The sequence below is a fragment of the Abrus precatorius genome, unplaced genomic scaffold (genome assembly GCF_003935025.1).
Source record: "Abrus precatorius isolate BTA unplaced genomic scaffold, Abrus_2018 Scaffold8, whole genome shotgun sequence".
NCBI lineage: Eukaryota > Viridiplantae > Streptophyta > Magnoliopsida > Fabales > Fabaceae > Abrus > Abrus precatorius.
The window spans coordinates 11,372,008-11,394,389 of record NW_020874428.1 but is presented as its reverse complement, the minus strand read 5'-3'; the positions used below and the strand labels follow the sequence as shown (position 1 = coordinate 11,394,389).

At 30.8% G+C, this 22,382-nt stretch overlaps 1 protein-coding gene across 1 annotated transcript; it reads left to right on the top strand.

Moving 5' to 3' along the window:
* The first annotated feature begins 15,225 nt into the window (after positions 1–15,225).
* LOC113874219 (auxin-responsive protein SAUR68-like) lies at positions 15,226–15,621 on the top strand. The gene has a single exon (XM_027512448.1). The coding sequence runs from the start codon at positions 15,226–15,228 to the stop codon at positions 15,619–15,621; it is 396 nt and encodes a 131-aa protein (XP_027368249.1).
* Positions 15,622–22,382: the final 6,761 nt, after the last annotated feature.

Below are 22,382 nucleotides of genomic sequence, written 5' to 3'. Positions count from 1 at the left end.
GACTATTTTGAAAATGTTAATGATTAAAATATACATTTATAAAAAAAGATTAATGATTAAATTACAAATTTATCCAAGTTTTAGATAGTTAAGTTGAATTTCTTTTAGGATAATTTTGAAATACATAATTACACTATGTTTTTAAAGATAGCTTGTAACTTATTTAAGAGCTTGTAGCTTATTAATTTATCACTAAGTTAATAGAGCTGTTTGGTAAATATAAAATAAAAGAATTTATAAAGAAATGTTTAACTTTCCAAAGTTAGTTACCAATATTTTTCTTGTATTTTTACTCTTAATTTATTTTTGTCTTAATTATATTTTTGGTTCCTGTAAATACAAGGCATTTTGTGATAAGTCCTTCTAAAATATTTTGTTAGGATTTAGTTCATGTAAAGTTAAAAAATTATAATTTAGTCTCTGTAGTTAACTCTCTTATGTTAAATGCTGAACTGCCAGACAGAGACACAGCTCAACACTTTCACGTGACATGTCACATTATTTAATTATATAATATTTTATTAAAAATTAATATTCATAAATAAGTCCCTAAATATATTTTTAATATTTACAAAAAAGTTCTCTTTTCTTTTCCCTTTCCTTTCTCTGCTGTCCACTTCTCCTCCCCTTTCTCCCAACCATATTTACATACCCTTCCCTTTACCCCACCCCAACCCCCACCCCTCTTTCAACCTTATTCCTACCCCTATTCCCAACCCTATTCCCGTATCCTCCCTTTTACCCTATCTTTCCACTTCTCCTTTACACCACTCTAACCCTATCCCCATACCTTTTCCTAACTTCCAACCTTATGCCCCTACCCTTCCTTTTACCCCCTTTCCTTCCCCCTCCTCCTCCCCTTACATCACCCTAACCCTATTCCCGCACCCTCTCTAAACCTCCACCCTTCTCTTAACCCCATTCCTGTACCCTCCCTCACCGCTTTACATCACCTAACCCCAACTCTTCCTCCTTCATTTTACCCTATCACATTGTTGCACCCTTCCCCAATCCTTAACTCTTCCCTTTCAGCACACCCCATCGCACTCTCCCCCTCCCTAAACCATCACACCCCAACCCTATCTCCATTAAAATTTAAAATCAAGCAATGAACATTTTATGCAAAATTCATTGAATTGTATAATCTTAGTTTTAACTTTGGTGTTATTTTTTTTTATGTTCTATTGCTATGAGGTTGAATTGCAGTATTTATCAACCACATGGAGTTAGGATTTATGGGTAGGGTGAAGGTGCAAGTGGGGTAGGGAGAGGACGATGGGCATGCAAGTAGGGAGTGGGAAAAAAGAGGAGAAGGGGAAGAGGAGGGGGAGGGGATGGGGAAGAGTAGGTAGCAGGGGAAAGGATAAGAAAAGAGGGTTCTTTTGCAAATATTAATTTTAAATAATAAAATATTATAATTAAATGACATTGCATGTCACATAAAAGTGCTAAGCTGGCTTTGCATCTGCTAGCTCAACAATTAATAGAAGAAAGTTGACAACAGGAACTAAATTCTAACTTCTTAACTTTACATGGACTAAATCCTAACAAAAAAAATTATAAGAACTTATCACAAAATGTCTCATATTTATAGGAACAAAAAACATAATTAGCTCTTTTTTTTTTTTTTAGAAAAGAAAACTTATCATTCACACAATTAAAATTTCAATACGTTAATTTTAGGATAAACCCTCACTTTAGTCTATGAAATATGCAACTTGAAAAAAGTTAGTCCTCAAAATTTAAAATTTTACTCTTTGAAATTAATAATCGTCAATCACGTTAGTTTTTGTCTTTAGCACATGTTAAGATTGAGTAATAAAGTGATGAATTTTCACATTAAGTAACATATGTCAATTTATTTTAAACACAAAATGACGTCATTTTATAATCTTTCAAAATAGTTCATTTTCGTTTTTGACTTTTGATATTTTTTAGTAATAAGGTCCCTGTTTCGCCTTCTTCCTTTTCTCCGATCATCGCTACAATTACGTTCCTTATTCCATGGTGTTTGTTTCGCCTTTTTTCCACCACAATAACCTCATTCTCACTTTCTCTCTATAGTTCTCTCTTTTGTTCAACCTAAGATATCATCTTTTTTCTCGTAAATACAACCCAACAAGCTCAAGTTCTCATTAACTTAAACATAATCTCTCAACTACCTCTCTCTCTATCTCTCTCTCTCCACCACTACACCCACCAAAACCACTCATAAATCCAACCTTTCTGTTAACCCACTCCACACCCCACACTCCTCAGATCCCATCTCTCCCTCAACCTCTCTAATGTTTCCCCTTCTTGTCAGATCGGTGTATTTTACATATGTATTCTTTTATTTGAATTTTATTGTATATGCTTCAAGTGATAGATTTTCACATTTTGGAATACGAATACAAAAATTGTATGATTTTGATGTAAGAGCTGAGCAATTACAAGTGCAGAATAATTGTTGTGTTTGATATCATTAAGTGTATTATATGTGTGTTAACCTAAGGAGTGAAGTTAAGGGCTTGTGTACCTTTGTTAAGAGTTTTGGGTACAGTGTGCCTCGCTCAGGCGAGGTAACTCTCGCTCAAGCAAGACTGAATCATGCAGAATTGAACATTCTAGGGTGTTCTTGCTTAAGTGAGATCAGTCTCGTTCAAGCGAGATAAGATAGGATCATCCCAATTGTCCCTTTGTCAAGGCGGGAAGGGATCTCGCTCAGGCAGGAGAAAAGCTCACTCAAGTGAGAGAAGCTCGCTCAAGCGAGGAGTCGCAGGAAAAATGGGTAGCTCTCTGGACTCAATCTCACTCAGGCGAGAACGTTACTCACTTAGGCAAGGTGCTCCCCGCTCAAGCGAGAATAGAAGAATTTGAGAGGTTTCATTATCTGGTTTTCTCGCCCAGGCGAGAATAAGGCTCGCTCAGGCAAGAGTTAGCTCGCTCAAGTGAGAGTGCACGTGCCTGGAAGGGTATTTAAAGATCCACAGCACTAAGAAACATTCATTTATCACCAGACAACACTTCTCTCTCATTTTCTCTCTATTCTCTCACCTTCATACCTTAAAGGAAGCCTTTTCAAGGTCGAAATTCTTCTCTATTCAAGTGAGAACCTTTGTTTGGTACAGATCTAGGTAAGTTCTTGAGTTCTCACTCTCCAACCTTGCTTCTTATTTCTTGGGTTCCTCTCCTCTAAATTTTTTATTTACTAATAGTGAGGAGATCTGAGCCTTGGGCGTTGTTTCTTTCCTTAGAAGTTTATGTGGAGTTCGATCTGAGAAACCCATTCCAAGTAAGGGGAGTTTACTCAAACTGGCTTTAACCATATGCTAGGTATTAAGATATCTATATGTCCAACTTGATCCTAGTTAAAAGTAAACTCATGTATGAACAAACTCTAGGAAAGAATCCCGAGTAAGTATGGCTGGGTGACTTGATTGTTGTTAACGAGTGTATTGAGCTTGATGTGTTATGATGGGATTTTCTGCTATTTCGTGTGTGTGGTATAAAATTATTTATGTTTGAGATAATCATTGAAATGCGATTGTATAATATGCTGAGACTGTTTGATAAGAATTATGAATGATGTATTTAAATGCTTATTATATGATGGTGTTGAAATCGTATTGAAATGTTGTAGGCAAACATGCTGAGCGGTAGGCAAATTTGCTGAGTGATAGGCAAATGTGTTGAGTTATACGTTCCTTCTGAATTTACTAATGTTGTGATGCGAGTTGAGTTGTTGTTATTATTGAGGTTGATATTGTTATTATTATTGTCATCGTTGTCGTTGTTGTTGTTAGTATTCAATGAGTTGATAATGGGCTATATTACTGAGTGAGGTGTTGGGAATTATGGAACAATAAGCTATTCAAATATTTGCGTTCGTAATACGATATATATACATATTTATATGATCGTGATTCTTGTTTCATAAGTTCACTCTTACATTTTGTCTATGTCGTGTGTGTGCATGTTTTGTGATAATCGTACTGTGGTACGTGAGTAGATGAAACATGTACTATAGTTATTTCTCAAGCTGGAAGGTCTGGGTAAGGAACATCAGAGTCAACATATTTGGAGAAAAAATTGTAACTTTAGGTTATTTTGTTAGTCTAGGTTTAGTGATAGATCTTGACTGTTTAGCTACAGTTGTTAAGGAATGTAACTATTATGTAAAGATTTTGTATTTTGAATTTCATATGGAATAACAGTTGCAAGATATACGCTTATATAATTTTTGGGTTCTATGAAAATGTCCTCGGGGCTTTATTAATTTGTATGTTGGAAATGTGTAAGTTTAATATTTAGAAATTCTATTTCTTGTACCATATGCGTATTATCTCATGTGTGAAATTTGAATTAAGAGTAGTAACTCAGGATGTCATTGATCCTTTACAAAAAGGGATCATGGCACTTTTGATTATAGGAAATCTTCTACCTTCAGCAAAATTATTCCCTATTATGTCTTCTTCCTCATCCAATTTGTTTTAAACCTTTACCAAAATCACCAAGCGAAGCTTGGATTTGGTGATTCAAATGATAAAACTCGAGACAAAGGAACTTTCCAGTGTGAACATTATTGCAGGGGTGGCTGGAGGAAGGAAGAAGACACCATGGAAGAAATGCAAAGCAAAAGACAAAGAAGGGACTTTATTGACCGAAAATGTTAAAAGTCAGGAATAAAAGTAATTTATTTTTAAATACTATAACATGTGGTTTATCACTTCAACTAGAACTCTCTTAGGGGATGAATCTATAGAGTTCACATTCATTACCTGCATGCATTTAAGAACCAATTTCCTGACTATTTAATTCCATCCAAATTAAAATCAGAAGACAATGGATAACATAAACCTGGTCATATAGATAAATCTCATAATTATTAAAAGTAATCATAAATTATCCATGAGTCTTAAAGATGCAATCCATAACCATCAAAGTACTAAAACAAAGTACATTACACCTAAGTTATCAAAATAAAACATAATGTATTTAGTCCTCCACCATATAACAAGTGGAATCCTCTAGCAGTGAACAATAAAAGAAATAACTAAACAATGGTCACGACTCCTTGGAAGGGTCTTCCTCTATCTCTTCGGTATCCGAAGGACCCTCCTCAAATTGAATTCAATGTGGAGAGTAAGACAGAGAAAGTCCATCCTTAAGATCTGTGATAACTAAAAGAAAATGTTCAACACTACAACATATTTCAAAAAAGAAAAGAAGGAGTAAGATATATTTTCAAGTAAATATCCTTCAAAAAAGAGACAAAACAAAGTAAGGACGAGCATATAACACATTAATACAATTGTAACTTTTACAGTTTAACAAAATGCAAGTATAATTACATGATGCATGATTAATGCAAATGATAACTCTTGGTTTGGCAAATTCTGATTTTTATGCTTATGCAACTCTGGATCCATAACAATCCTATTGTTCGAAAGTTGTTGGAAGCTTCACTAGCCAGCCTACATTTCTCATGTATGGTGGGGACTCAAACCTCTACCAATCAATCTAGCTCATCCAACTAGATAAGCCTCAGGAGAAAGTCAAGATAAAGGAGCATGGGGTGGAGACTCTCAACTAGAGTTTCGGGGCCTAGGATACTCATAGGGCCGCTATTGGTAAGTCACCAACTCCATTAAATTCCCTAGACATCGAGGCCCTCCCTATCTTTCACCAACAATAGTTATAAAAATAACCTCGTGACTTCCTTCACAAGGGAGTGAGATTTCGCACACATTTGCCTTTTGAATAATCATGCACACTTTTGGAGTTTCACTCCCTTAATCACGCATATAGTTGCTAGCTAAATTTAAGATTTCACATCATTTTATCAACTATTCAGAACTATATACTAGGTTTTTCTTGTTCATTTGGAAATAATGAATTTAGCCTTTATCAAAATTCAAATATTGTTGGTTCTGGTTTTTTTAATTAATAATTTATACTTGTTAGATGTAATTAGTTCCAATAAAGAAATTTTTCACGTCAATTCTTGTGGTGTGAAACATAAAATAAATGAGAACTCAGCCACTTTATGGCACAAACGTTTAGGCCATATCTCTAAATAGAGAATTCAAAGGCTTGTATCGGATGAGATTCTTGGAGCCTTAGACTTGTCAAACTTTGAGGTCTACATTGAGTGTATTAAGGGTAAACAAACAAATTCTAGAAAATTAGGTGCCAAAAGAGCTAAAGACGTTTTGGAATTAATTCACACTGATATCTGTGGACCATTTCTTATGGCATCTTTGAATGGTCAACAATATTCCATTATGTTCATAGATGATTATTCAAGGTATAGTTATCTATTTTTAATTCATGAGAAGTCTTAATCCCTAGATGTCTTTAAATCTTTTAAAGCTGAAGTTGAGCTTCAACTTGGAAAGAAAATTACGGCCGTCAAATTTGACCGTGGAGATGAATATTACGACAAATATGATGGATCAGGTGAACAATGTCCGTGATCTTTTTCACTTTTCTTACAGGAATGTGACATCATTCCTCAATATATTATGCCTGGGAAACCAAGCAAGAACTGCTGAACGTAGAAACAAGACTCTTAAGGATATGGTGAAGTATGATTAATCATTATTCTTTGCTAGTCATTGTGAGGAGAAGCGCTTAAGACTGCAGCTTACATCCTGAATAGGGTGCCAAGTAAAGCAATTAACAAAACTCCTTATGAGTTATATACTGGTAAAAAGCCAAGCTTGAAGTATTTAAACATTTGGGGTTGTCTAGCTAAGGCACGTCCTTATAGGCCACATGAAAATAAGCTGGAATCAAGGACTATTAGCTGTTATTTTGTTGGCTATCCTGAACGCTCTTGAGGTTATAAATTTTACAATCCCACTACTAGATCGTTCTTTGAGATAGGAAATGCGAGATTCTTTGAGGATGTTGAGTTTGGGAAGGAAGAGAACATAAGTAATATTGTCTTTGAGGAAGAATTTGTCATTGACAGTGATTAAATTCTCGTGCCTATTATTCTTCTAGTACCTACTCCAATAATAGATGACAGTGATTGAATTATTCCTAACATTGTCCTAGCACAAGACAACAATGAGGTTCTTTCTCAAGTACCTATAGAAAAAGCTCAACAATCTCAAGAAGTGCCATTGAGAAGATCCACCAGAGAAAGAAGGAGTGCAATTCTAGATGATTATATTATGTTCCTCCAAGAACATGAGAATGAAATTGGTTTAACAAAAGATGATCCTATTAATTTCTGTCCAGCTATGCACAGTTCTAACTCTTAAAACTGTATTGATGTCATAAAGGATGAGATGAAGCCTATGCATGACAATGATGCCTGGGATCTCGTTAAATTACTTGAAGTTGTGAAACCTATTGGTTGTAAATGTATATTTAAAATTAAGATGGATTCAAAAGCTAATATCGAGAGATATAAAGCTCGTTTAGTTGCTAAATGATTCATTCAAAGGATTCTTTTAGAATAATAAAGACACTCACAACTCATTATGATTTAGAGCTCCATTAGATGAATGTTAAGACTGCGTTTCTAAATAGTGACATTAAAGAAACGATCTATATGATGCAACCAGAAAATTGTGTCTGGTGACTCAAAATCTATGGAATGCAAACTATAGAAACTATCTATGGTCTCAAACAAGCTTCCTGTCAATGGTATCACAAGTTTCATTAAGTTGTTAATGTTCTTGAGATGAGTAGTGCTAAGAAGTAAGTCTAGTCATAAAATCCATCGCAAATAGGTTAGTGATGAATTCTTTGGCAAAAAAATTTGTTGCAAAACATACATTTTTTAATAGTGTCTCTAGGCAAGAAACTTAAGAAATTTGATAAGACAAAGAAGGCTTACTATTTTTATTGTTCACAAAACAATTAGCAGTTTCTTTATAGGATATTGTATATGTATTACAAGTTTCATCAAATTGTTACCTCATATGGTTTTAAAGAAAATAAAGTTGATGATTGTATTTATCATAAGTTCAGTGGGAGTAAACATATGTTCTTGGTGTTATATGTTGATGATATACTGCTTGCTAGCAGCAATATAGGCTTATTGTACAAAACTAAGAGTTTTTTTTAACAAAGAATTTTGAAATGAAAGATCTTGGTGAAGCCTCTTTTGTATTAGGTATTAAGATATGAAGAGATTGTTCTCATGGTATCCTAAGGTTATCACAAGAGAGCTATATCAAAAAAGTTGTGAATAGATTCAGTATCAAAGACAATAAATTAGGAGACATCCTATAGCTGATGGAGTCAAATTTAGTCTCAAACAGTATCCTAATAATGACCTCGAAAGAAATGAGATGCAAAATATTCCCTATACTTAAGCTATGAGAAGTCTAATGTACGCTCAAGTTTGCACTCGACTTGATATAGCTTTATAGTGAGAGTTTTTGGCAGATATTTAAGCAATTTTGGGATGCAGCATTGGAAGGCAATAAAGCGTGTAATGCGCTATTTGAAGAGAACAAAAAGGTATATGCTCACTTATTAGAAGTCTGATAGTTTAGTGATCATTGAGTACTTTGGCTCTAATTTTCTTGGATGCCAAGATAGCAAACGCTCCACATCTGGAAACATCTTTATACTGGCTGGAGGAGCTATCTCCTGGAAGTCTGTTTACTATTATAGCTTCTTACACCATGGCTATTGATAGCCATGTCGCAGTGGTATCAAAAACTACTAAATTCCTCACAAAAACATGCAGTTCAGGGAGCAACCTAGGTCATATCTCACAAGGATGCAATTGCACATTGCTCTAATCTCAATTATGCATGAAAGGTTGTATGTTTGGGGGTTTCAATGCAAAAACTGAATTGCAAAATTAAAATGCAGAAAACAAAATTACAGAGAATGAAATCGCAAAGAATGAAATGCAGAAAACGAAATTATACAGAATTGGAACCGAAAGTTAAAATCGAAATCCAGAGCACAAAAATCCAAAACTAAGATTAAATGAAAATCGAATTTGTTTAAATCTCTTCTGCACAACAAACAATTAATCAATTGATTGTTATACGATTAAGAACAATGCACAATTCAATCGAACAATGCTTCTATACAATCGTAAAAATGTGAGATCGGAAAACAAACTCGGAGCATCAAAAACGTCTTGAACAAATGCGATCTGGACTTTGGCAATGAAATTGAAGGGAGAACATAGCAGAAATCATCTTGACTTTGTAGAATCTTAAATGTCTTTCAATTGTAATTGCAAAGCCATACGAATTCAGAATGGAAAAATGCAAGAAAAGAAGAAGAATGGTAAAAAAAATGAGAGATTCAATATATTAGAAGCGGGAAAGGTATTGCAAACTAAAAAATGAAAAAATGAATCAAAAGTCCTTCCCAATCAGCCCCTGATCTCTATAAATACTAATCCTAAAAGAGCAAAAACCGAGTGGGCCAAAGTTGGGCCGAAATTAAATACAAAAGAACTGCAAAACAAAAGCAAAATAAAAACTATACAATAGTAAACTAAAAGTATAAACTTCTAAAATTCGTAGAAAATAGGTCTGGACTCCAAACAGCACGATCCAAATATCAAAATTAAAGCTCCGGAAGTAAGGAATCCAATGCAAAAAGAATCAGCCAAAAAGGATATCTACAAAAAAAGTTATGGTCAAATTAGTAACCAAAGGTTAGAATAGAAAATATGAACAAAAGTATAGTATTTACGAAAATTCCTAATTATCAAGATAAATGAAAAAACATATTAAATGGAAGAAATAAGGGAATGAAAAGACATGCAAAGGATGCAATAAGACTAAAAATGTGGGAACAAAATATGAGCTATCAGCTATCAAGTTCATTGCTTGTTTTGAGTCGTCCCATATACATTGTATGTTTTATTTTCCTTTGCATCTTCTAAAGAATAAAGTTAATGTTTATCATTCTGCTCTACTTATTTTTGTAACAATTATATTGCATTTAGGATTGATCTCTATAAAGAATAAAGTTTGGACTAGTTGGAAATAGACATGACTAAGATCACGTTCCATGTAATTTCCATGCTACTTATCCATATTTGATCTATATCATTGAGTACATACAATTGCAGTGATCGTTGTGGTTTAGTCACATTGGATTATGATAAAATTTGCAATAGTTCCTTGTTGTTGTATGAGATGGACTAGATTGTTTAAAAGGAGTTTAAAAGTGAATAGCATATAGTTACATGCCTAAAAAAATTTGTGATATAAATGCTTAAATGAATATGAAGCTCAAGTGGGAGATTGTTAGAAATTTTATTTCTAATAGTTAATATGGGCAATACATATTATTTATAACATTTATATTAGCTATTTACATTTTGTTAGGCTCAATAAAAGTGATCTAATTTTGGTGAGCCTTTAAACTACTAATTAAAAATAATTAATATGAATAAAGGAATATAGGCTTTATAAGTAGAGACTAGATTTGGCCCGTTAGGGGTTGATTGAAACCCCATTTAAAATCATAAAGTTGGTCATAGTTCCCAATACACCAAAATAAGAAACATCTCTCTGTCTCTCTATCACAAGAGAGATATCAAGTGCTATTAAGGAATCTGGTGATTTTGACTGAGGAAGATCATTGCACCATAAGGCTATTCTGCTGTAACATCGAAGATCATTGCACCAAAAGGCTATTCCACTGCAACTTCTGGTCAATGTCAATGGATCCAGATGCGGAACAATCTCATAAGGAACACCTTTCAAGTCACATGGAATAAATTGACTCTTCCTCACCTTCAATATCGAGTAATCACGTCCATCCCAAGTATGTTTAGAGACATGAATACTTTAAAACTGAAGGAGTGATGTGATTAATAACCCTACTTTGTTGTGAAAATAATTTCATCTATATAAAAAAATGATTTAGAGAAATTTAATTTTATATTAAATTTACTTGCAAAAATTTATATATACATACTATATATACAAATTATTATTAGCACATTCTTAATTAAAACAATTAAATTTTTAACATAATTAAATATACAAATGTCAACTTAATTAATATATATTTTATATTTACATACAAATTATTATTACATCTTAATTAAAAAATTTAAAATTTCTAACATAATTTTTAATAAAAATTTCAACTTCATTTAAATATTTTACATATTTACATACAAATATTTATTACATATTTAATTAAAAAATTATATTTCTACATAATTAATAATACAAATACCAACTTAATTATAATAGTTTATATTTTTACAAACAAATTATTATTACATCATAGTGACACAAATTTAAATTTATAATTAAATTAATTATATAAATATCAAAAATTAAAAAAATAGTTTTTATAATTATATGCAAATTATTATTACATCTTCATTAAAACATTTCAAATTAGTAACATAGTTTTTATACAATATTCAACTTAATTAAAAATAATAACATAATTAAATATAATACTTTTTTATGTTTACATACAAATTATGACCACATTTAAAATAAATCAAATTACTAACATAATCAACCACAATATTTTTTTATAGTTACATAAAAATTCAAATTATATCTTAATAAAAAAATTCAAATTACTAACATAATTAAACATAATATTTTTTATATTTACATTTAAATTTAAATTATATCTTAATAAAAAATATTTAAATTACTAACATAATTAAACATAATATTTTTTATATTTACATCCAAATTTAAATTATATCTTAATAAAAAATATTTAAATTACTAACATAATTAAACATAATATTTTTATTGTTTACATTCAAATTATTAATTCATTTTATTTAAAAAAAATTCAAGTTACTAACATAATTAAACATAATATTTTTATATTTTTATACAAATTATTATTACATCTTAATTTAAATAATTCAAATTTCTAACATAATTAAATTTCAACTTAACTAAAATATTGTTTATATTTTTATACAAATTTTTATTGCATCTTTATTAAAAAATTCATATTTCTAACATAATTATTAATATAAATGTCAACAAATTAAATTATTTTTTATATTTACATACAAATTATTATTACATGAGAATTAAAAAAAAAATTTATAACAAGATAATTATTAATACAATTATGCATTAATTTCAATAATTTTTATATTTATAAACAAATTCTTATTACATCTTAGTTAATAAAATTCATATAAATAATGTTACATATAAAATATTTATTGTTATTATTACCTATATATAAATATAATTTCATATAAATTATTTTATTATTTACATTTTAAATGTTTAATATATATATATATATATATATATATATATATATATATGCACTGCATGCAAATTATTATTACATCTTAATTAAATAAAATTAATTTTAACATTATTACTAAATTACAGTATTTATAATTTACATACCATACTTAAATAAATAATAAATGTTTGTAAAAAATATTTATAACAATTAAACTAAATATAACTCATTATTATTATACAATTTTTTAATCAACCATATTTTTATTATTCTCTAATTTAACAAAATATAAAAAATATAATATACAATATATTATTAATAATATTATGCAAAAAAATAACTAAAAAATATCATTGAATTATTTTTTGTTTAACAACTAATTATAAATTACATTTTAGTCAACTATATTACAACCTAATGTTTATTTAAGCATATTAATATTTTTCCTAAATATAAAGATAAACTAATGTAAAAATATTAAAAAATAACTAAAAAGATTTACTAACTTTTGTTGCACAATTGTTTCACTGTTCACCAATCACGTAATTACCTGCATTAGTTTACATCACAAAATTAATTTTTTTCATTTTTTAGATTTTTAAAATAATAAATAAAATATAAAATAATATAGAGAAACACATAAAACTATTAATATCTCAAATAAAAGTCTAAAATTTAAGAGATTTTAGCGTCAAAATTTTCTGTGAATAAATAATCTTCAAAGAAAAAAGGGAGGAGAGAAACTGTGGGAGAAAGAAGGAGAAGTAAGGAGGAGAAAAGGTAAAGGAGAAGAAGACTCCGTGAAGTTGCTATGTTTGGCCTTACATGTGTGTTCAAAGGGCAAGTGTATCTATCAAAAAGTAATAAAAGGTTCTTAAATTAAGTTCCTAAAATATCGTCTCACAAGGATTGATTTTTAATTACTAAGAATTTTCTAATTCAATTGTTTGAGCTTCAAAGATATGAGATTAATCAAAACAAGAGTTTATAAAATCAATTCTAAAAACTAGAATAAAGAACACAATGCATGTCTTGGTTGAACTTATTGGAGAGGAACTTAGGGCATATGAATTTTCTCATTCAATCCTTTATATTATTCTTTTATTTAACTCTAAATTTGATTTCCTTGTGATTACCAATCATTCATACAAATACTATTAATACCCAATGGTCATGCAATATTAATATTTTTTTTTCTCTAAATCAACATCTCCAATGGTCATGCAAGACATCAATTAAGAAAGCTTAAGGAACCTATGAACTTGTTAATTTAATAACGATTGGAACAAAAAGATTGGTTTGTCCCACCTAATCCTTTGTCTTGTTTTATCCTATAGATCCATTAACTAATCGAGGTACGGTCGTCTGACGATATAATTAATTAAGATTAAAAAGGAAGCGCAATAGGATAAAATTTAATTACAAAACATAAATCAAATTTAGATTCAAACATCAAAACTCCATAAATTCATGAATAATAGTTCCCATAGTCCTACCTATGAACTTAGTTACTCATGTTAAATGAAAGAATTAAAACAATAATAAATAAAGTCAAAATCAAAAGAAATAGCAAACTAGAGTGTGAGATGAGTTCCCGGTCTTCAAGTACGATTGCTCGAAGCTCTAAGTTCTACCAAAATATGTCAACGATCCCGTGCAAAAAAGACGAGATGAAAATGTGTATCAAAGAGCCAAAGAAAAGATGTAAAAATGGTGCCTCACGGGATCCTGAGGTCTCTCATTTATAGGGTTTGCAAATCCTACAAACTCTTCATAATTGGACTTCCTACAAATGAGCACGGTCGTGCAAAGCCTTAAGCACGATCATGCATGGGCTTAAAATACTTCCATGCTTGTTGAAAGGGTCAAAACGTGTTGATTGATGCGAAGCTCTAATCTTCCATCAATTTGGGCATAAAATGCACCAAAAATCCACTTGCAGTCTCTTTATACCAATCTGCATAATTAATATATAAATTAGTGTAAATTTTAAATAAAATAAAAGTCAAATATGAATATATAGACTATGAAAGAAAAGCCTAATTACAAACTTATTAATGTGTTAAACAAATTTTGTCAAAAGTGTGGTGAAAGTCATTTTCACCATAAATATATGATGTCAACTCTGGTCATTCATTTTAAATTTATTTTATTTTTTCACAACTTTAGCAATTTTATAACAAAACACTTAATGTTCAGAGTTACTATGTCTCGCCTTCTAACGGCGAAACTATCTTTAATTTTTGCCGAAGTCATGGCTAAATCTTAACATTTTTGACATGTGGTAGAATTTGAGTAATTTCATGCTATGACGAATTATATTTAAAAAAAATTATAAACTAAAAACTTTTGTCAACTGGCAAAACTGTTGACACATGGCCGAATTTACTCTAGAAAATAGTTTGAAAATTATATTAAATTGTGAATTTGTTTTTAAATTTACATTATTTAAATTAAGAAAAAAGCCCAAATTACACTTGCAAATATAGTAAAAAACGTTCTTTTGAATTTGGGCAAAAATAATAACAGTTGAATTACAGATTCACAGCAATATTCTAGTTTCCTTTTAACCCAATAGTTGGTTCTTAGATTCTGAAGACACATTTGCATGAAGTTCCTTTGTTCATGCTTTACTAAAATAAAATGTTGGTCCATGTGCAAAGAACAGGCAGGGTATATTGTTTTTATGCCTTTGGAACTGCTCTTCCAGTTCAAGAAGTACTCAGTGCCAGCGCGGCTTGTTTCTAACCAAATTTTATAGCAGTAGAAGCATCCTCCTATTGCAATCGCTCTACCGCCCAAATTATTGTACAAACGCAGATATGTGGATAACTTACCCCCACCATCATGCAATTGTATATTCTCGCTAAAATCCAAAACTAGCCCACGTCCTATTCCCTGTACACGTATCTCATCCAAATCCAATTACCACATCCTTTTTCTTCCAAGCTACTTCTGTTATAAATTTGAAAGCTCTCTCTCTCTCTCTCTCACACACACACACACACCCCAAAGGTCCCCAATATGCTCAGCTTCAAAAGAATAATTGCCATGGCAAGGAAGTGGCAAAGAATGGCCAGAATCAAAAGGAGAAAGATCTCGCTGCCTAGAAAAAGAATGAAGCATAAAGTAGCAGAGAAAGGTCACTTTGTGGTGTACACCGCTGACAAAGTACGTTTTGTGGTACCATTGACTTATCTGAGAAACAATATATTCAGAGAGTTGTTGAGGATGTCTGAGGAACAGTTCGGCCTCCATATTGATGGTCCAATAATATTGCCCTGTGACGCAGCCTTCATGGAATATGTCGTGTCTTTGGTTCAGAAACACTTGTCTTTGGAGCTTCAGAATGCATTGCAGCTTATAGCATCTCTTGGTTTTGGTTTTGGATCTAACTGCCACTGTCTCACACCTATGCCTGCATCTCAGCCTCTCGCTGTTGTCTAAATACAAGTATATAACCATCCACCGCTGCTTTGTAAATGCTACTTCCAATCACTAAAAAAAATATTATATTTACTTCTGTTAATGTAAATTTATGTTTTTTGTAATTGAGAAAATGAACATTTTAAGAAATTGAGTTTTCATTAGTCAGAATAATTTGTCAATTCATGATTTTAATCGAAATGTTATTTACAAGCTAAAGGTGATAAACTCAAAACACCTTTTGCGATTAGGTCATTAGGATTTTTTCTGTTCAGTTTATGCGTTAACTGAAATTATATCTATCCCCATGCAATGTTAAGGCAACCTCCCGTGTCATATTATAACCCTTTGCTGCCATGTAACTTGTCTTCTTCGTTTGTTGATGACACTGAAATATAATATAAACTTCTCTCTCTGCATAAAATAATGAAAAAGAATAAATCTTCTCTCGATCTCAATTATTTATATTAAAATTAAAAAAATATTGAGGAAAACAAAATACAAATGATATAAAATTATCTTATCTATCTGTGAGATGCATCTCCAATCAAAGCTAAGTATGTTGGTTTGGTTAGTTAGTATGATAATTTTGTGAGAAGAAAAAAAGAAATATAAATATACAAAGAAGAACAAATATTGTAGTAAGATAAGAATGGTAGAATAAACAAAGAACAAAAGTGTAGAATTTGATGTTAAATGTGCCTTGTTTCTAATATATAATAAAAAAATTAACCTTTTGAGAGATGCTGATGGACCCAAAATTGCCCTTTCTTATTAAAATCTCATTTAATGTGCAAAAGCATAGCGTCATCTTTTAAAAGTGAAGATATATTTAATGTAAATGAAATAGCTTAATTGTACCTATTACTAAAAAGGTTATAATTTTTTTTTAGAAATATAATGTGCATTAATTCTAATATTTAACTATTAAATATTACCTTAAATTGTATCAAAAGTTATTTAAAATAGGACAATATATATTTCTTAAAAAAAGTGGCACCCTAGGCATTGGTCTTACTTGGACTTTTTGACATAATAACAACTTATCATTATAGGGTAGTTTGCAAATTATTTATCATAATGTTAAACATTGTGAAAACTGCAAAACTCATTTTGTACGTGTGCAACAATTATAAGAAGTGACATATGATGGGTAAGGAGAGTAACTCCCATTTGACGGTTGCTACTGTACAGAAAAGTATCACTTATATGTGTAAAAAGAGTTGCTTCTAAGGGACAAACATCACTTATTCTATTGCTTGCACATGTTAATTCTTACTAAGTAGTCATTTGCTAAATAAAATAAATAAATTTTAAAATTTAAATAAATAAATTAGACTAAATAAAATAATGACAATCAAAATAAGTTTTAAAATAAATTCAGTTAGCAATAAATTTTCTTCTTACCTATTATGTGTCACTTCTTGGTGTTGTTGCCAAAGTGAGAATTTATAATTTGTACATTGTGATAAATAATTTGTCAATTACTCTATACTAATAGTTTGTTATTATTTTTAGTCTACAATGGTAAAAAAAAAAGCCTCTTACTTACCATGCCTTGAGCTAGATTTGGAGTTCTCAATTAATTTTATGGATGAAACTTGTAACTTTCTAAAAAGCATACTTGTAAATACGTTTTTAAAGTGATTATATCTTATTATTTAAATAAAATTATCTGAAGTCTGATTTTAAAATATCTTTTTCAAATATAAATTTCAAATTTAGATTTGATCATAATTCACTCTAAAAAATTAATTCAGAAAATGAGAATTGTTTCTGTTTTTATAGATTTTATTTTAAGCAAAATTGTTGTTTACGCGATAACTCAAAAATAAATTAAATTTTTAAAAATTATTTTTTAAAACTATTTCTATTAAATCTAAATTCAATGACCTTTGGTATATTTAAGAGAAAATATCTTTCTTGGATGCTAGCACAAGATATTTTGAGCATAGCTTTCAACGAGTCTCCATATAAGAATAAAACTACAAAGTTTGAGCTGTAAGTGGGTGAGAATGTTTTTCAAATACGATGATCTCTCACCCTTTTTAGCATTTTAACAATCTTCTACCTGATTTTGTATATTTCTTGACACTAAAAGAAGTCATGATTATAGAATGAAGAAACAAATTAAAACAATCCACGCAACCATTTTATAATTTACTCACATGACTTTTCAAATGACGAAGTGATTTATTCTATATCGGGGTGAAGTGATTCAACTTCCAAATTAAGTGATTGGATAACTTCTAACAAGGGTCAAATTAAGGCCCAGCAATGCAACATTTAGATTTTTTTAAAAACTATTCAATATATTTCAGTTAATTTTACTGAACAAAATCTTTGCCTATAAATAGAACTGGAGGTTGGAAGCTTCAAGCAGAAAACAGCTGATACTTCAAAATTTAGAAACTAGAGAGTCAATTGTTGGAGGTAAAAGAATATTTGTTAAAGGTTCACCCCGCCAAGTATTATCATGACATAAGATTAAGAAGAAGCTAGAGCATGAACAAAGGCCCATTTGTTTTCCCGATGCATCATCAACTAGAATTTTGCATCTTCACGACACTTTATTAGGGGGATGATTCTCAGGTCACATCCATTTCTATAAGAGTTTTAATAAACTAATGATTTTTAATTAACACGGTTAGAAACACATTAATTGTAGACAAATTTTATAAATAATTTTTTTCTCTATTATAGATGAATTATAAAAAAAATAGATTCTTTTTATTTTAGATAAATATGTCTGTAAATATGTTTGTAATATAAATATAAAAAATTCATCATTAAATACCTTATCTTTTAGTGTGTAACATTATAGATAAAAATTACAAATATATTTTTCTATTTGTAATTTAAAATTATGGCAAGAAATATTAAAAAAGAATTATTGAAACATCCTAAATTTTAATTCTCAAATTACAACATTTATTTATATAGAATCGAGATAAATAATATAAATTTCGTATACAACGGTTAGTATGAAAAGAATGTACAAGTAAATTAAAATCTTTCCACAAATAAAGCCATTTTCAAAATTTTATTGTCAATATAATATGAAAACCAAAATAAATTATAACTTAATAATTATAGTATGCCAAAATAATTAAAAAAATATAGATGCTAAACTTTCACTTACGTATAATGAGTGTAATAATTTACAAACTATTAATCAAAAGGTGTAGAACTTAGAATAATCATTATATAATCAAAATAATTAAGTCCCATAGCCGCCATAGTCCATATTGTGAAGACCTAGTAGTAGTCATCACCATGTCATCCCTTGATCTCTGATAGATCATCAAAACCTATATCCTTATCATCTCCAAGATAGAGATCACCAGAATCAGTTGCGACCTCAATGCCCGTGACTCGCTCAAAAGTCACTTAGGTCAGCCTTCTGAGATGATCATGATTAGAATAAGTAACTGCAACGGGATTTCTAATAGTTCCTCTATAAATATATATACAAAGAGTATGATGGATCCTATTGTTTTAAGGAAAGTCTAGGAGAATATATAATATAGGTCCATCTCCAGAGTATACATATGACTAGGTACATTATCACAATTTATAACAAATTTAAAATAACAAAACCTCTGATACTCGTTAAATACATAATTTAACATACACTGTACAGAACTATCTATTAATCTAATTTGCTCTCAGGGTGTCGTCATCCTTGTTTCTTAAAATGTTTAGTAAGGATGAGTGTCTATCTTATCATTAAACATAATTTCAATTCAGAAACCAATATCACAGTATAATAATAATTATGAAATAAAAGAAAATATAGTAATTTCAGTCACCAAACAACATAAACACAATCATCACATAACCACAACACATGAATTCATCCTAAATCGTTTAATTTCTTTCTTTCAAATACGTACTTCCAGCGCACTGTGATCATAGAAGTACGATGTCTCCAACACTTCTTGAGGTCTTATTCAAATAGGTAAATAGTCGCCAGTTAGCCCATGCACACAGATGCAACATATACAATAATGGGCCCCTTAGTAAAGGTATAGTCAAGAGTCTAGTTAGGAAATGAGTGTGAGACTATGTGATGTATTTGCTATCAGAAAGAGTGTGTACACATACGCGAATGTTGCTTACCACCCTACGTTTCTCCCAGATTTTCCATTACCTCTGGACTTTATACCCCTAGTATATCTCTGTAACTATTTACACTAGATCCATTCAACACTTTATACTCATCCCACACTCTTTTTTGTGTCAAACTCATTACTTAAGTAAAAGCTCGTGCTTGGTAAAGCACTTCCAGACTAAGTCCGAAACACATATACTACCAAAATATGGTACTAACACTCAAGATCAGCCAAACATACTTCATTAACCTTTCACCACAATCCAATATCATTCAATCATAAAGATCATATTTGCTAACAACATTTCTAATCTAAGTCCTTATCATACACAATAAGCATACAACAAAATTATCCCAAATCAACCAAATATACATCATTATAACTTTTCACAATACATACATATCACTTAATCATATATTTACATACAAGAAAACATACAAAAGTACTCTCATGAGTACAAAATATTCACTATGCTTAAAATGACAAAATAAAGCTCTCATTACCTCGAAATGAAGTTTTGAAAGAAGATTTTTGAAGGATTTTGGTGAAAGAATCAAACTTTTCCTAGGTATCACAAAAGAGATCATTTTGAGAAGTAAGAAATAGAGAAAACAAACAAAAATGGGAGAACTAATCTGTAACGCCTCAAACTTTGTAATGATATTTTGATTATTAATATAAATATATGGATTGCTACTTGAATGTGTGTTTGACTTGTGTGGTGATGTGGATATGTATATAAATACATATAGATGTGTATATTACAGTTGAAATGTGAATGTGAAGTGGAATTGATTGGAAACATAGGTTAGTGTTATTGCAAGGACATTCTTGCTGGAGCAAGAGGATTCTTGCTGTAGCGAGAAGGTCCTGGGCAAGTGGCATGACTCTATTGCATTCTCACTGTAGCAAGAGGGTTTTCACTATAGCGAAAAGGCCTCAGGACCAGACTCAATGAAGGGGATGGATGAAACTGCTATAAGACTTAGGAAACTATTTTTTTTTTAAATTTATTGATTAAGTCCTATAGCAATGATTTGATTCAAACTTGTAATCCCTCCATATTTTGAAATACTCATTGGAATATTGCATTTGAAATAAATTGAATTGAAATTTTATTATTGTTATCCCTTTATGAATTGCGAAAAATGAATTATGCGAAAATGATTATTTGAAAATAGTTAAGGTGTTATAATTTTGGTATAAGAATAGTTCATCCAAACCGGACTGGGGTATCAAAGCTGAAGCGTCCAAGTTGTGTGTTAATATGTTTTGTTTACCTGAATTATGAATGTTTGATATTGAACTGACCTGTTAAAATGTGATTTGCTAAATTGTTTGCTAGACTAAGGTTAGAAATGGCCAGTAGAGATAGAGGAGCTGGTATCATTAATGACCTTTATAAAATTTGAAACTTTAATGTGTTTTCTGTGTATTGCATATGACCCAAGGGTTTGAATTTATACATGTACAAGGGAATCTATATTAATTACATATTATTACCTTAATAAAGGTAATCCTGATATCCTACTGTAATTACGCTATTTTACTGGCCTAATTACTATAATTACACACCATGCTTAATTACTATATTTACATATCAATACTCTCCCTCAAGTTGGGGCATACAAATCATATGCACCAAGCTTGTTACAAATATATTCCACTCGAGGCCCCTTAAGGATTTTGTAAACAAGTTTGCCAACTTATCATTGGAGCCAACAAAGCTTGTCTCGATTTCTCCTGTGAGAATCTTTTCTCTAATAAAATGGCAATCAATTTCTATGTGTTTGGTTCGTTCATGAAAAACTAGATTAGATGCTATGTGTAGTGTGGCCTGATTGTCACAAATTAACTTCATCTTATCGACCTCTCTTACTTTAAGTTGTAGGAGTAATTGTTTTAGCCAGGTATGTTCACATGTGGTCACAGCCATAGCACGATATTTTGCTTCTGCGCTGGATCTAGTAACAATGTGATGCTTCTTGATTTTCCATGAGATTAAGTTTCCCCCAATAAAAGTACAGTATCCCAAAGTAAATTGTCTATCTGATGGTGATCCAGCTCAATCAGCATTAGGGTAGCCAACAATAGCAGAGTTTCCTTTATTTTGATAAAGTAGCCCTTTGCCTAGTGCATGTTTGATGTATCTGAGAATGCGAATAACAACATCCCAATGGCTGGTACAGGGAGCGTTTAAAAACTGGCTGACTACACTTATGGCAAAGGTGATGTCTAGTCTAGTGATGGCGAGATAGTTGAGTTTACCAAGCAAAAGGCTTGATATTGGGCTCCATAGGGGCATCAGTCGGACAACAGTCAAGCATACCAGTTTTAGTAAGAATATCAAGGGCATATTTGTGCTTATTGAGAGAAATCCTATGGCTAGATTGGGCAACTTCAATGCCAAGAAAATATTTGAGGGGACCAAGATCCTTGGTGTAAAAATGTAAGGACAAGTGATGTTTGAGGCGCTGGATGCCCATGCAATCACTGCCAGTGATGACAATATCATCCATATATACCACCAAATAGATACAGGTATGTGCAAAATAGTGAAGAAAGAAAATAGAATGATCAGCCTCGCATCGAGTCATGCCAAACTGTTGTAAGACAGTACTAAAATGGCTGAACCAAGCACGTGGAAATTGCTTTAAACCATACAAG